General features: G+C 40.8%; 1 protein-coding gene across 19 annotated transcripts in view; it reads right to left on the bottom strand.

The window, feature by feature from the left end:
• The window catches only part of CUX1 (cut like homeobox 1), a 390,333-nt gene that overhangs the window by 132,268 nt on the left and 243,591 nt on the right, over nt 1-14,474 (bottom strand). For all 19 annotated transcript variants that reach the window (XM_008166185.4, XM_008166175.4, XM_008166178.4 and 16 more), the window contains 2 exons: nt 5,861-5,965; nt 1,942-2,130 (listed from right to left, as the gene is read on the bottom strand). In XM_008166185.4, coding sequence (XP_008164407.2) covers nt 1,942-2,130; nt 5,861-5,965 — 294 coding nt within the window. The remainder of the gene's footprint in view (nt 1-1,941; nt 2,131-5,860; nt 5,966-14,474) is intronic.

Here is a 14,474-nt window from a genome sequence, read left to right as displayed (position 1 = left end):
CATCCAAAGCAACTTGCAATGAGGCTATCGCCACTGATTTTCTCTCATCCACCAGCGAAGAGAACCCTTGTCTTGCCTCTTGTGGGAGCAAGTCCTTGAATTTCTGCATGGAGTCCCACATATTAAAATAATACCTGCCCAGCAGTGCCTGCTGGTTTGAAATTCTGAGTTGTAACTCCCCAGTAGAATTACCTTTCTGACTGAACACATCTAACTTCTTTGAGGGGGCAGGGATAGCTCAGTGTTTTGAGTATTGGCCTGCTAAACCCAGGGTTGTGAGTTCAATCCTTGAGGGGGCCACTTAGGGATCTGGGGCAAAATCAGTACTTGGTCCTGCTAGTGAAGGCAGGGGGCTGGACTCGATGACCTTTCAAGGAGTTTCCAGTTCTAGGAGATAAAATAAATTAATGGAGATATCCTATTTTATTTATTTTTGATTTTGGGGCTGCACCCTGATGACCCTGCCTTTCTCTCTCATTGGCAGCAGCTAACACCAGGGATCCCTGGAAGGGAAGCAATGGGTGCACAGGAACTCATAACCTGGGGCAGGAACAAAGTCTTTGTGTTCAGCCCTTTTTGCCATGGAGGCAAGGGACATGGAGATCTGCCACAAGGTCTCAACAGGGTCCATAATGGCCTTATTGACAGGCAGGGCTACTTTTGAGGGGTCCGCAGCAGCTAAAATGTCAACCAGGCTATGGAAGGACTCTTTCACTACCTTCACCTGTATGCCCAGACTTAAGGCCACCCTCTTCAACAAGACCAGTGCCATGCTGGAGATGCCTGCACTGAGGCCAGCATAGCCAGCTTCCCTTTTGATGGTAGCAAAGGGCATGGTACTGAACAGTGACAGGATCCAGTGGGTTCCCTCCTGTCCAGAGGCACCGATAATGCCAACTCTTGTAATGCCAGTGATACCAGTATCGACAGCAAAAGAAGGTCTCTGACAGCAGCAAATGCCTGTGGTGTGGTCATGCTGTGCTGCAGATGTAGACAGCTCTTCTGGTACCGGATTTGATGGTGCCTACATAGGTACCAGAGTCAATGATGTCAACTTCTGTGGTACTGAGGCAGGGGAGTGCTTTGGTTTAGACTGCACTCTAATCTGATTCCCATGCCTGGCTGTCTTTGGTGCCGGGGATCTCCCAGTCTTGACCGTCTGTGTCTTGTGCCTTTTCCTTGGCACTGGGGATGGTGATTGGTATGGTAGAAGGAGTACTCCTTACCGACACTGAGGCATTTGGTGCAGAGTCCAACTGGCCTGGCTGAGATGCTCAGTGCTACCTCCATGAGCAAAAATTTTAGTCTGGCATCCCAGTCCTTCTTCTCCGAGGCTTAAAATCCCTACGTATCTGGCAATGGTCCCCCACATGTGCTTCTTCTAAGTACTTCAGGCAGCTTGAGCGCAGGTCGCTCAGGAGCATAGCCTTGTTGCAGGAGGCACACGGCTTAAAGCCCTGTGACCAACGCCTTGGAACTGGGGAACAGATAAAACTCCGCTAAAACACTAAGTTACAGAACTTCACTAAAATTAGCTAAAAGTGACTAAAAACTGACAACTAACTATATACAGAAAGAAGAAAAAGACCACAGAGAGCTTCTATAAGCAAGCATAGCAGTTCCAGCGACTGTCACAGGTGGTAAGAAGGAACTGAGGGGGTGTGGGGTTGGGTGGGTGCTTTATACCAGTGCCATCAACGTGTGGCAGCAGAGGGCACTCAAGCTGTCCCGACAGGTACCACTGACGGAAAAAATCCCAGTGACTGTGCTCGAGCATGGACACACCTAGAGTTGAATGTACATGTGCAATCACTCGAAGAACACACTGTGCCACTCACAACTGCAATGAATCTGCACTAGTGAACTACTACATGTTTACCTAAGAGTCCTACTCTGAATAAGGAATGAGCCAACCATGCTGAATGCACAACTGATCCTTACTTTAAGTGTGCTGTTCTTGGCAGTCAGCTGCTGCTCCAGCTGTGATATCTGGCTGGTGGAGTTCTCACGAAGTTTGGTGAGGCTGCCTTGGAGTCTCTGGACATCTTCTACGAGCTGGGCAATTTCACGTTCTTTTGCAGCCAGTTCCACCTCCAAGCTAGATCGCGTCAGCACCTCTATGGCCTGCTCCTAATGTGAAAGAAATAACATTATACCATATCAATAAAGGCAACATACTCAAACAGGAGTTTGGTCAGGACCAAGCTTGGAACTGGAAGTCAGAAACTCCTAAATTCTAACCCTGGCTCTGCCACTGACTTACTCTGTAGACATGGGAATTTAAGCTCCCTGTATCTCAGGTGGCTCATGTGTAAGATGGGGATAATGGAGAAAACAGATTTAGCTACATCAGACGGGTGTTGGGAGGACCCAGGAGTTAATGTCTGCACAATAACTGAGACAATGCTTTGAAGATACAAAATGCTCTATTTAACATTATTGAATAATATTAATGATAGTGCTTTGCTGGCACTGAAATCTTGTGCTTTAAAAATAATCAGATAGTGTGCCATTTTGGAAATGTTTGGCCTATAAATTACAGAAAAAGCATAACAGGAGTACTTGTGGCACCTTAGAGACTAACAAATTTATTAGAGCATAAGCTTTCGTGGACTACAGCCCACTTCTTCGGATGCATGTTTTTGGCTACTGGGACTACATCCACCAAATATTTCAGGTATCATTCCCAGAAATACTGCCACAGAAAGTGCTATTGTTTGCTGATGTTTGTTTACTCCTGGGAACACTGAGGAGAATAATAAGGGCCCAGACTCTCTCCTCCCAAGGAAAAGTACACAGGAAGGGATCACTAGGAGGAAGACATTTTCCTGAGTATTTCTTTGTAGAAATCTCCCTCCCCAAATCAGGCTTTGCTAAAATGCTGAGGGGGCTTGCCCTCAAACCTAGAATCAGAACATACCATAAGAATGGCCATACTGCGTCAGACCAATGGTCCATCTCGCCCAATAACCTGTCTTCCCACAGTGGCCAATACCAGGTGCTTCAGAGGGAATGAACAAAACAGGCAACCATTCCCTGTTATCCACTCCCAGTTTCTGGCAATAGCCATTGATGGGCCCATCCTCCATGAACTTATCTAATTCTTTTTAGACTCCCCTCTATAGTTTTGGCTTTCACAGCATCTCCCCAGCAATGAGTTCTACAGGCTAACTGTGTGTTGTGTGAAGAGGTACTTTCTTTTGTTTGTTTTAAACCTTCCGCCTATTAATTTCACTGAGACCCCCCTAGTTCTAGAGTTATCTGAAGGAGTAAATAAAACTTCCTTATTCACTTTCTCTGTATCGTTCATGATTTTATAGACCTCTATCATAGCCCCCCTTAGTTGTCTCTTTTCCAAACTCAGTAATCCCAATCTTTTTAATCTCTTCTCATATGGAAACTGTTCCATATCCTTAATCATTTTTGTTGTCCTTCTCTGTACCTTTTCCAATTCTAATATATATTTTTGAGATGGGGTGATCAGAACTGCCCATAGCATTCAATGTTTGGGTGTACCATGGCACATCCCCATTACTGTGGCTTCCTAGCTGCCAACATCTCCTAGGACAGTGAGGCAGGAACTAGGAGGGAGATAGATAAGGGAAGAGGGAGATTGAGCTATGTTTTATCTTTTTCACCTACTTTTTATGGGACCAGATAGGGCCTGGGTAAAGTAGACTTGCACCCCTGGCCCCACCCCACCTTTTTTCTCTCCACCCATTCAATTTCAACTTCTTCCCCAGCAAACAGACCATGTAGAAAGGTCAAGTATTGTGCTGTGGAAGCAGCTTCCATGCAGAATTGGGGCAGAATTGGAGCTCCCATGCAGAATTAGATCAAATCCTTGTGCAGAAGGGATACTGCATGTTCAGATCTAGGGAGCATGATCTAGCCCAGTACTTGATGCTTATATAGCAATCTTCATTCAAAGACCACTAAGCACTTTTACAAACTTTAAGGAATAAATCTCACAATATGCTGAGGTAGGTAAGTATCCATTTTACTAATGGATGAAGTGGGCCACCTAGATGGCGAGCGACATGCCAAAGCTCACACCATGAGTCAGTGGTGAAAACCCAACTCATAAATGTTGACATCTAGAACCTCTTGTTACAACAAATGACACTGTCAGATACTGGATACCCCTGTATTTTCCAGTGTAGAAATAAACTAAATGCCTTTTCCATATCTTCCCAACACTTATCTTGATTTCCAATGTCTACATACTAGTGTCATATCTCACACAGAGAGGTAAAATAATAATAATAATATATGGAGATATACTTATCTCATAGAGCTGGAAGGGACCCCGAAAGGTCATTGAGTTCAGCCCCTGCCTTCACTAGCAGGACCAATTTTGCCCCAGATCCCTAAGTGGGGCAAGGATTGAACTCACAACCCTGGTTTAGCAGGCCAATGCTCAAACCACTGAGCTATCCCTATCTGAACAGCAGTTAACAATTCCCTCCTATTACAGTGCATTATACTTTTTATCTTAAAAAACCCTCTAGTTTGCTTACATGAAACATCACAAATTCTGTAACTGTCTATTGCATATCTCTGTTGAGACCAGAACACAAGTTTGAAATAAGATAGATAATAATCATTTTAATCCTGCAGTAGTTGTCATATTAAATATGAATGAGGTGCAAAAGTAGTATTAAATACAAGAAAAACCTAATGCTAAAATAAGAAGGCTGGAATATAAACTGGGAAAAGACAGGTAATTTAAAGTTACGGCTAATATTCTGACTTTTTTTTATGCTGTTAGGTCTTGATTCTGCTCTGGTTAACTTCAGTGAGTATATCACTGGGCACTTAAACAGTTTTTTAGACATTTTGGTACTGTACCAAAAGTACTTCTAAGGCAACTATGTATTTTTCTGTCTGATATGGAGCAGTGAATGTATTTGATTCATAATAAAAAGTAGCACATCAGGAATCATTTTTATTAAATTAGTCAGTAGCAATGAGAGCCAATTTTCCATTTTTTAAGGTAAACGATACCTATTAGTCACCTTGACAGGCTAAACTCAAAAGGAATTGTCCTTTCAAATATGGTGGTTATTAATCCAGAAAAAGTCTGAGGAACGTAATGCTCTGTTCCTGGAAGGTGGAACAGGCAAAGGGATAGTGTAAACAATCTCCAAAAACAAAACAAAACAAGTACATCTATTGCATTTTAAAATACTTGGAGGAAGACACCCTCCCCCCAAGTCAATAAAAATAAGAAGGAGAATGCATTATATCAGTTTGCTAACTTTTTCCTATTTGCTTATGAACTAATTTTTCATAGGAGGCGGAGATATTTGGTGAAAGATACTACCACAGTCTAAAATATATTTTTAAACTTTCTTCTAGAACCATATTCTAAGAACAATACGGCAGTGTAGGCAATGCTCGTGGTTGGTTGAAGTCACTTGGCCTACCTACAGCCTCATGCCTCACTATGTACCCAACGCATGTGTTAATAACCTATTAATGCAAGCCCTGTCGTATGGCATTGCTCAATTTATTTTTCAGCTGTCGCAGCTTCTATCAACTCGAAAAAATCTTTGATAGCTATTGCTATCTGCCTGGACTCCCTGAGCAGTCGCTGAACGAGTGCTGCCCAGCTCATACTAGCATCCAAAGAGCAGATGGGATTTCCACTCCTGTCCCCTGTCTTTGACTGCCTCCAATCCCAATGAATAGTTTGTCCAACAAAAATGTAACCAACTTACAATTCCCAGGAACACCATTTTGTTTCAGTTAAAATATTATTCCAAACAGATTTTTTTTTATAACTGTGAGCATAAATTGAAAGAACTGGACTGCAGGAATGTCAGAAACCTGTAAGAGTAGGTAAATATTTTCTCACCACATCAGGTGCCTTCTGGATCTGTGTAGCAAGTTGGAGAGATTTGTTAGCTGACGAGAGCTGCTCCCTTAAGGTTTCTGCCTCTCTCTGAGCCACCTCTGCCCTCTGAAGGAAATGAAAAGGGGTGAAAAGAGAAAGTACATTCAGTTTAACAACTGACAATTATTACAAGAACATTCATCAATTCATGCCTGACTGACTATAATTGATTTTCCTAAACACTGAACCTAATAAATGTTAGGAAAAATACATAGAATGTGATGGATTTTTATTTTAAACAGTACAAGGAAGAAATAATTGAGCGATTATGACAGTAATTTAACGCTAGGAGCAAGGAATCCCCTGCTGATACTAATACTGTGGCCCACTGAATTTCCCAGACTGAATAAATACAAGTGGAAATGGAGTCTTTTTATTCAATTTCTTTCTATTCTTCTACACACCAAGCAGATTTTATTGCAGGATTCCTCATGGGAATAATTCTCACGGGCAAACACTGAATTAAAAGACATTCTGGCTATTCTCCCTAAAATATACAAATGCTATGGGTTCTCTTTCTTCAGCAATTATTTGCCAAAAAGGGAATGGTGAAGTTTTGTCCTTTTCAGCTCTTCTATTTATGTAACAATGTTTAACCCCTCCAAATCCAACAAATCTGCATACGTCAGATACCAGCTACTGACAATTTCAGCAATATCTGATAAGCTTTTGGGGGTCACGGACTGTCTTTTTGTTCTGTTTGTACAGTGCCTAGCACAATGGGGTCCTAACCATGATTGGCGCTCCCAAGCACTACTGCAATATAAATAATAATTTTAGAAAGATTAAAAAACTGTAGGTTTCAGGGGAAAGCATGTCCACACAGGAGTTTCAATGGGGATTGGTGGATCACAGATGACTTCAGAGGGCATGTGGGAGAAAAAGTGCTTTCTATCACCTGTTCTCAAGTTCCAATTAAGAAAAACAGCATAAAAATCTAATTATTTTTACAGCACACTCCACTTTTGGCTTATTAGAAGTAAAAGTGATTCTTATCCACCCTGATTATCACCTGCTCCATCTGGTCCCACCAATTAAAATATCACTCCTCTTCCAGTACAAAGCAACTACAATCACCATTTAGGCCCACTGCTCAGAACATGTTGATCCCTTTTCTGAATCCCTGAGCTGGTTCAGTCCTGCCTCCAGATGAAGCACACCATACTAACAATCAATCACTCTAAAGGCTCTGTGCAATCCTGCCCTTATCTACACTGCAAATCTTGTCTCTGTGATCCAACTTGCCTCCTTTACTGTGCCAATGATCAGCTCCCTTTATTCTCTTCACCCACTCTCTCCTTCATGCTTTCTTCCACACATCACTTTACACCTGGAACGATCTTCCAATTTCTGTGAAACATACTCCCTCCCCTCTTCAATAAATCCCTCCTGCAAGGTCCAGAAACTTTAACAAAAACAAAGCTTATATCCATTTTCTTGGTGTCACCTGTATTTTTTGTCCGATCCTTGTCTGACTTTCAAATTGTAAGCGACACTGAGCAGCAACTGTGTGTTAATTCAGATCTCATTCAGCATACTATCAGCAATTAAATATGTAATTTGTGATACTTTCTTGCAACATTTTGATGTTTTTGCATAGATTTCACAATAGTTGTTGAGAACAAATGTGGAATTGTACAAGTTCTAATAACTAGTACGAGACACTTAATCAGCATACCATATGTGTGATACATGAAAAGATGCCCGAAGCAATCTTTTTCCGGTAATACTATTCCTCACTAAAGGGAAACTAAACTGGTTTCCATAGATGGAAAAGTTGGGAAGGAAAACTGGACTAGCAAGTCTTATCAGGATAATTTATTTTCTCTCATTTACATTAGATGAATGTGAGAAAATATCAGAGGGGTAGTCATGTTAGTCTGTATCCACAAAAACAATGAAGAGTTCGATGGCACCTTAACGACTAACAGATTTATTTAGGAATAAGCTTCCCTGGGTAAAAAAATAAGAGGTGTCAATACCAACAGAGGGAAAATTGCTTTTGTAGTGAGCCAGCCACTCCCAATCCCTATTCAAGCCCAAATTAATGGTGTTAAGTTTGCAAATGAATTGTAGCAAATTTCAGTTTCTCTTTGAAATCTGTTTTTGAAGTTTTTTGTTGAAGGATGGTTACTTTTAAATCTGCTATTGAAAGTTCAGGGAGATTGATGTGTTCTCCTACTGGCTGTTGTATGTCACCATTCCTGATGTCTGATTTGTGTCCATTTATTCTTTTATTATTTAATTTTATGTATTTATTTATTCTTCTCTACGTAAAAGGGAATAGGGACTGGGAGTGGCTGGCTCACTACAAAAGCAATTTTCCTTCTGTTGGTATTGACACCTCCTCATCAATTATTGGGAGTGGCCCACATCCACCCTGACTGAATTGGCCTTGCCAACACTGGTTCTCCACTTGTAAGGTAACTCCCTTCTCTTCAAGTATCAGGGGGTAGCCGTGTTAGTCTGTATCTACAAAAACAACAAGGAGTCTGGTGGCACCTTAAAGACTAACAGATTTATTTGGGCATAAGCTTTCGTGAAGTGAGGTTTTTACTCACGAAAGCTTATGCCCAAATAAATCTGTTAGTCTTTAAGGTGCCACCAGACTCCTTGTTGTTTTTCCCTTCTCTTCATCTGCCAGTATCTGTATGCCGGTATCTGTAATTTTCACTCCATGCATCTGAAGAAGTGGGATTTACCCACGAAAGCTTATGCCTAAATAAATCTGTTAGTCGTTAAGGTCCCATCGGACTCCTAGTTGTTTTTGTGAGAAAATATTTATCTAATAATTGCTAAATAACTACTGCAAAACAGAACAAGTTACTACACTGTGTTGTTACTACATCTAGTATTGTATAAGTAATGGGTTTTTCACCCTTAAGCAATTCTGCTGATGGCTCCCATTCATAGCAGCATTGTTTTGAGAATCTATTCACTTTGCATGCAAATAAACCACAGAGGATATTTCTAATAGATGTTACATCTGCATATACTGTAAGCTGTCAGCTGCCCTTCCTCCCCGCATAGTTTCCCTAGCCAATTTAGCACATCTGTTGTAATCTTGTGAATAATATTAAACAAGATTTCATACTATCCATTGCTATGAAAGAAATCAACAAATTTCAGACAACTCTGATTGGAAAAATATGGAAAACTATGTTTTTTTAAGACTATATGGTCTTCAGGGTAACGACTGTGTATGCCTCAGCATTTGAAAAGCACTTAGTAAACTTCTGGATGCTCCTGCAATATAAATAATAAAATTACCACACCAAAAAAAAAATGTGGAAAAAGAAGTTAAGGTTGCAAAATCAAGCACTCAAAAGTTGGAAATGCCACAAAACGGCCTCCTGTGCAATCTTAGTTGACCTCCCCTTGTGCGTATGCATTATGATACAATCTTCAGTTGCATGATCACATGCTATTTTTCTCGCCAAAGGACCCATGCCTGAATCAGTGCGCAGAAGGCATGGTGTTCAACAACTAAGCAGCTATTCAATATTTTATTTTATCCTTGTTGTTCAATTACTAGCCCTGTGACTTATTTACTGCTCATTATTCAAACTCTGCTCTGAATAGTTATTCATTTCCTCACAGGTTTTTCTATGGCTTTCGTCACTATAGTATCTGAATGCTTCAAACACTAATGTATTTGCACACATCCCCTGTAAGAGGAATGGGTATTATCCCAATTTTACACATGGACAGCTGAGGCACACAGAAATTAAAGTAAAAATTATTCATTAATTTTTGGTGCTCAATTTTGGACAACTAGAACCTGATTCTTCAGACTACTTCACATTCTTTAGCACATCATAGGTTTAAAGCACAGTTCCCATTGACTTCAGTTGCAGCAATGAGTACTCAACACTTCCGCAAATTAGACTTGAGGTCTCAAGGTGGACACCAGGAAATGAGGAATACATAATTAATGGCCATCTATGAGAAGTTTGGCTAAAATGATTTGCCCACCACCACACTTCTCCTCTGGCAGAGGTTTGGATAAAATCCAATTCTCTGGGGCAGCATTTAACTGCCTTAACTACAAGACCATCCTTTCTCTTCCTGCAGTCCCCTGTCTCATTCACTACAAACCTTCCAACTTTTGCCACAAATGAAGCATGGGTCCTGCAGACAATGGCCTCCTTCAGTACACAACCCTGATTTCTCCATAGAACACCATCCATTCTGTACTCTGAATAAGGCACTTGTCCTGTGGAAAAGGGGAATATGTCCCAGTCTTCTACCCACCTCGACTCCCAGTCCCAGTTTCTTTGTCCATCCAGCCCCAGTCTTTCCCTGCCTCCATTGCTAGCTTCCATTTCCACTCTCCAGTTACAGTTGCTCCATGCTTCCCCGACGCCAGCGGAGGGAACACTGAAAGCAAAGGAGAGTCTCTTTGCTATCAGTTCCGGTGCCCAGCACCACAGCAGCCTATATCAACCAGAAGTCGAAATTGCAAGGAAAGTCCTGCTCAGCCCCTGCATCCCCAATTTGGAGAGTGCTCAGTATTGACAGAATCATCAGAGAATTTAGTTGCCAAACTATAACAAGTCTCAACTGAGGATATACAAACAGATTTCTCAGAGGCTTAAACAGAGCAAACTTGGATATTTTTTTGCCACAGGAACAACAGACCGCACATCCTTGATACAAAGGAAACCTGCCTTTGCCAAGTTTCAGGTCCCTGCTCCAAAGTATGGAGGCACTAGAGCTTCTTAGCAAAACAGTTACAAGAATTTTAACATGGGAAAAACATTTTCCCATATCTCATTCTCAGAAATGGCTGTGCAGTTTTCGCTGAAAGTTAGGGGGGAAAAAAATCAACCACAGCCAAACACCCAGCATGGGAAACTTCTGCCCAAACTCTTAAGTGTTTGGCAAAGTTTAAGACATGGTGTCTTTTAATGAGAAGTGTCAGTTAACTAAGTATAGATATCACTAACAGCTCTGCCTATAATAATTAAATCTATAGTAATAGATAGCTGTGCCTATTCGTGCTAAAGTGCCTGACTCCTTTCTAAATATCTTAAATAAAAGACTGCCCACACCATCAGAAATGACCAGTGAAAGTCAGTCACATTGCTAACATTGAGAAAGACCATCCCCATTCTCCATGCATCCAATGAAACTGTATTTTTGGATACTTCAGTCAGATGAAGCTTCTCTGTTCCAAGTAGCTAATATTCTAGCTCAGAATTCTCACTTCCTTTCCTAAAATATCTAACTACTATACTGCTTAGTAGTGAAGCCAATTAATAGTCATGATCATTGCCATGTGCATTTCATTTTGTTAAAAAATACATGCAATGTATTTGGTATAACTTATTTTTGTAGAGCTTAATGACAGGATGAAGATCATGAACTGAGTAGAATATTAACTTGATCAAAGACCAGAGCTATGATTGGCCGTTACTATACTGTGTTGAAGGAGGCCACAGGCCTTATGAAATGCTCTGATGGGCCACGTACAGACCGTGGGCTGTAGGTTGGGCACCCTGGTGTAAACGATTTATTTTAGCTGCGGATCTAGCCATAGTGAGTTGAAGAGTCAGAAACAGAATCCAGATATTCTAATGTTAGCTGCATCAGCCTTGGTGCAGATGAAGGAATCGTGCTGAGATAACAATACTATCTTCACGGTGAATAAAAACAGGAACACATTGTCATTGTTGTTGCTGCCATCAGTTGTGGAACAAAATTATTTTTGTCCAATCATAGAATATCAGGAGGTCATCTAGTCCAACCCCCTGCTCAAAGCAGGACCAATTCCCAACTAAATCATCCCAGCCAAGGCTTTATCAAGCCTGACCTTGAAAACCTCTAAGGAAGGCGATTCCACCACCTCCCTAGGTAACCCAGTCCAGTGCTTCACCATCCTCCTAGTGAAAAAGTTTTCCCTAATATCCAACTTAAACCTCCCCCACTGCAACTTGAGACCATTACTCCTTGTTCTATCATCTGGTACCACTGAGAACAGTCTAGATCCATATACATTGGAACCCCCTTTCAGGTAGTTGAAAGCAGCTATCAAATCCCCCCTCATTCTTCTCTTCTGCAGACTAAACAATCCCAGTTCCCTCAGCCTCTCCTCATAAAAGTCACGTGCTCCAGCCCCCTAATAATTTTTGTTGCTCTCCGCTGGACTCTTCCCAATTTTTCAACATCCTTTTTGTAGTGTGGGGCCCAAAACTGGACACAGTACTCCAGATGAGGCCTCAACAATGTCGAATAGAGGGGAACGATCACGTCCCTCGATTTGCTGGCAATGCCCCTACTTAAACAGCCCAAAATGCCATTAGCCTTCTTGGCAACAAGGGCACACTGTTGACCCATCCTTTGCATATATGTTGTTGTCAGTGATGTTAACTGAACAAGGAAAAATATCACTCCATATATTGGTCTGACATATGCATATTTCATAGCAATTGTGCTTAGTTGGAAATATAAATCTAAACAATTTTCCAGCATAATCTGTTGGAGCTAGAAGGAGATTATACTCAATTAAAAAAACGGAAAACTATTTCTGCTAAAATAATTTCATTTTCCTTCTGCTTTTAGGACAAAAGAAAATTGTTGGTTTTGTATATACTTGCTAAAGCAGACGCAGTGGTTTTTACATTTTAGTATTCTTTTGTTTCAACAATTTTTTAATAATTAATTCTTCCTCTACTGATCTTAAAATCCAACAACACAATTCATTAAACGCATAGCACTAATCCAGTCTAGATCCTTTAACAAACTGCTATGTAATTCAGCTGGCACTCTGAAAAGAACATTTCCTCTTTTCTTGTTCCATTATGACAGAACTTTCTATAATCTGCAATTATCTCTACCCTACAAAACACACAAATGCGTGAAGGACAAATTCAGGAACTCTATCAGCATCATGAGGAGAAACAGGGAGACCAATGAAAACATGCTGACCTTCCAAAGATACAACATAGCATAACATACTGTACAAAAAAAAATCTAAATTATATATTTCCAATGCATTCTGCAGGGGGAAAAGTCTCTTATATTCTCCTGTTTCTTGCTCCATAGGAAACACGACATTTCTCAATCTGAGCTTGGTTTTTTTCTTTTTATATCATGTTTGATTCTTCAAGGCATTACACTGATATTATAATGTCAATGCCAATCAACTGGTACTTCCTTAATTTAGGTGTTCCTTTCTCATTTCTACATGGGGAACACACTTTCAAACACCCTTACCAAAGAAGAATAAATTGTACCAGTTCACAACACACTTTTATTTTGTTTTTCTTAATTTGGATACCCAATATTTGGCCATATAGATCTGCAAACTTCAGAAATGTGAAACCACAGGCAGATAAACTCAACTGTCATCCACAGCAGCTTGGAGTCAATACCAGTACCATCTTTTTCTTACACATTTCAGCGTCCCAAACTATGCTAAATTCATTTATTTGGCAAGTAAGGGCTGTTTGTTTTAATTATTTATTATCGTACTTCACAGCATATCAGCAAATATGCAGTCACCGATTGTGTAAAATGAAACCTCACTAAAATGAGATTCCTCACTACAGCTCTATTAATTAAATCCTTACAGAAATGCCAGGTAAAACATCTAGATGTTTTTGGTGAGAAACACTGAGTTTGTGGATTAGCAAATTGAAACGTAGCAAAGTTCTGCTGTACTCAGATATACTTCCATTCTGCCCCTTTATTGATACCAATTAAAGCGTTCAGTAATAGAGCCTTAAGGATTAACAGAGAAGCAAAAAATGAGATACATGCTCATCTGACAGTTCTTTTGTTATCCTGCAACAGAAATGGCAGCGTTTTACTACTAAGGCAATTGCAGCAGGTCTCAATAGAATTCTTCAGACTCTAAACCAAGTGTTAAAATAAAGTTAAATGCTAATGAACTATTAAGTTGTTCCCCCCAACAGAACCCTCGATACAGAAGCCAACTTTACTTATTGCTCCATCTTGTCTTTTTATACTGGTTTATCCCTCTCACTACTCTAATGCTTTGCTTCATTCTCCATTATCACTATCTTTCTGCTTCTTCAGCATTGTCCCTCCATTTCAGGTCTGTTTATCAAACTAACCCTATAAAACGTCATACTCTAACTGCAGAACCCTGTCTCTATACAATATCCCTGGCAAGCCCTATTCCAGTCAGCATACCTCTCAAAAGGCTTGTCTTTACTGCAACAGGCAGTGTTAGTTAGTACACTCGAGTTTGACTAGCTTGAGTGCAGTGACCGTGGCTGCTCTATAGAACATTCAAACTACATAACATGATTTGATTAGCAGGACAGTGTCAGAGGCTTAGCATCTGATGAGTTGTTGGAAACTCAAGCTGCTGGAAACTCACTCCATTACTAGCTCCAGCATCAGCAGCACTTGAGCTTCAATTTTTTTTTTTTTTAAATGGAGATATCCCATCTCCCAGAACTGGAAGGGACCTTGAAAGGTCATCGAGTCCAGCCCCCTGCCTTCACTAGCAGGACCAAGTACTGATTTTGCCCCAGATCCCCAAGTGGCCCCCTCAAGGATTGAACTCACAACCCTGGGTTTAGCAGGCCAATGCTCAAACCAC

This window comes from Chrysemys picta, chromosome 19 (genome assembly GCF_011386835.1).
Source record: "Chrysemys picta bellii isolate R12L10 chromosome 19, ASM1138683v2, whole genome shotgun sequence".
NCBI classification, from domain to species: Eukaryota; Metazoa; Chordata; order Testudines; family Emydidae; genus Chrysemys; species Chrysemys picta.
This window is presented reverse-complemented; position numbering and strand designations above follow the sequence as displayed.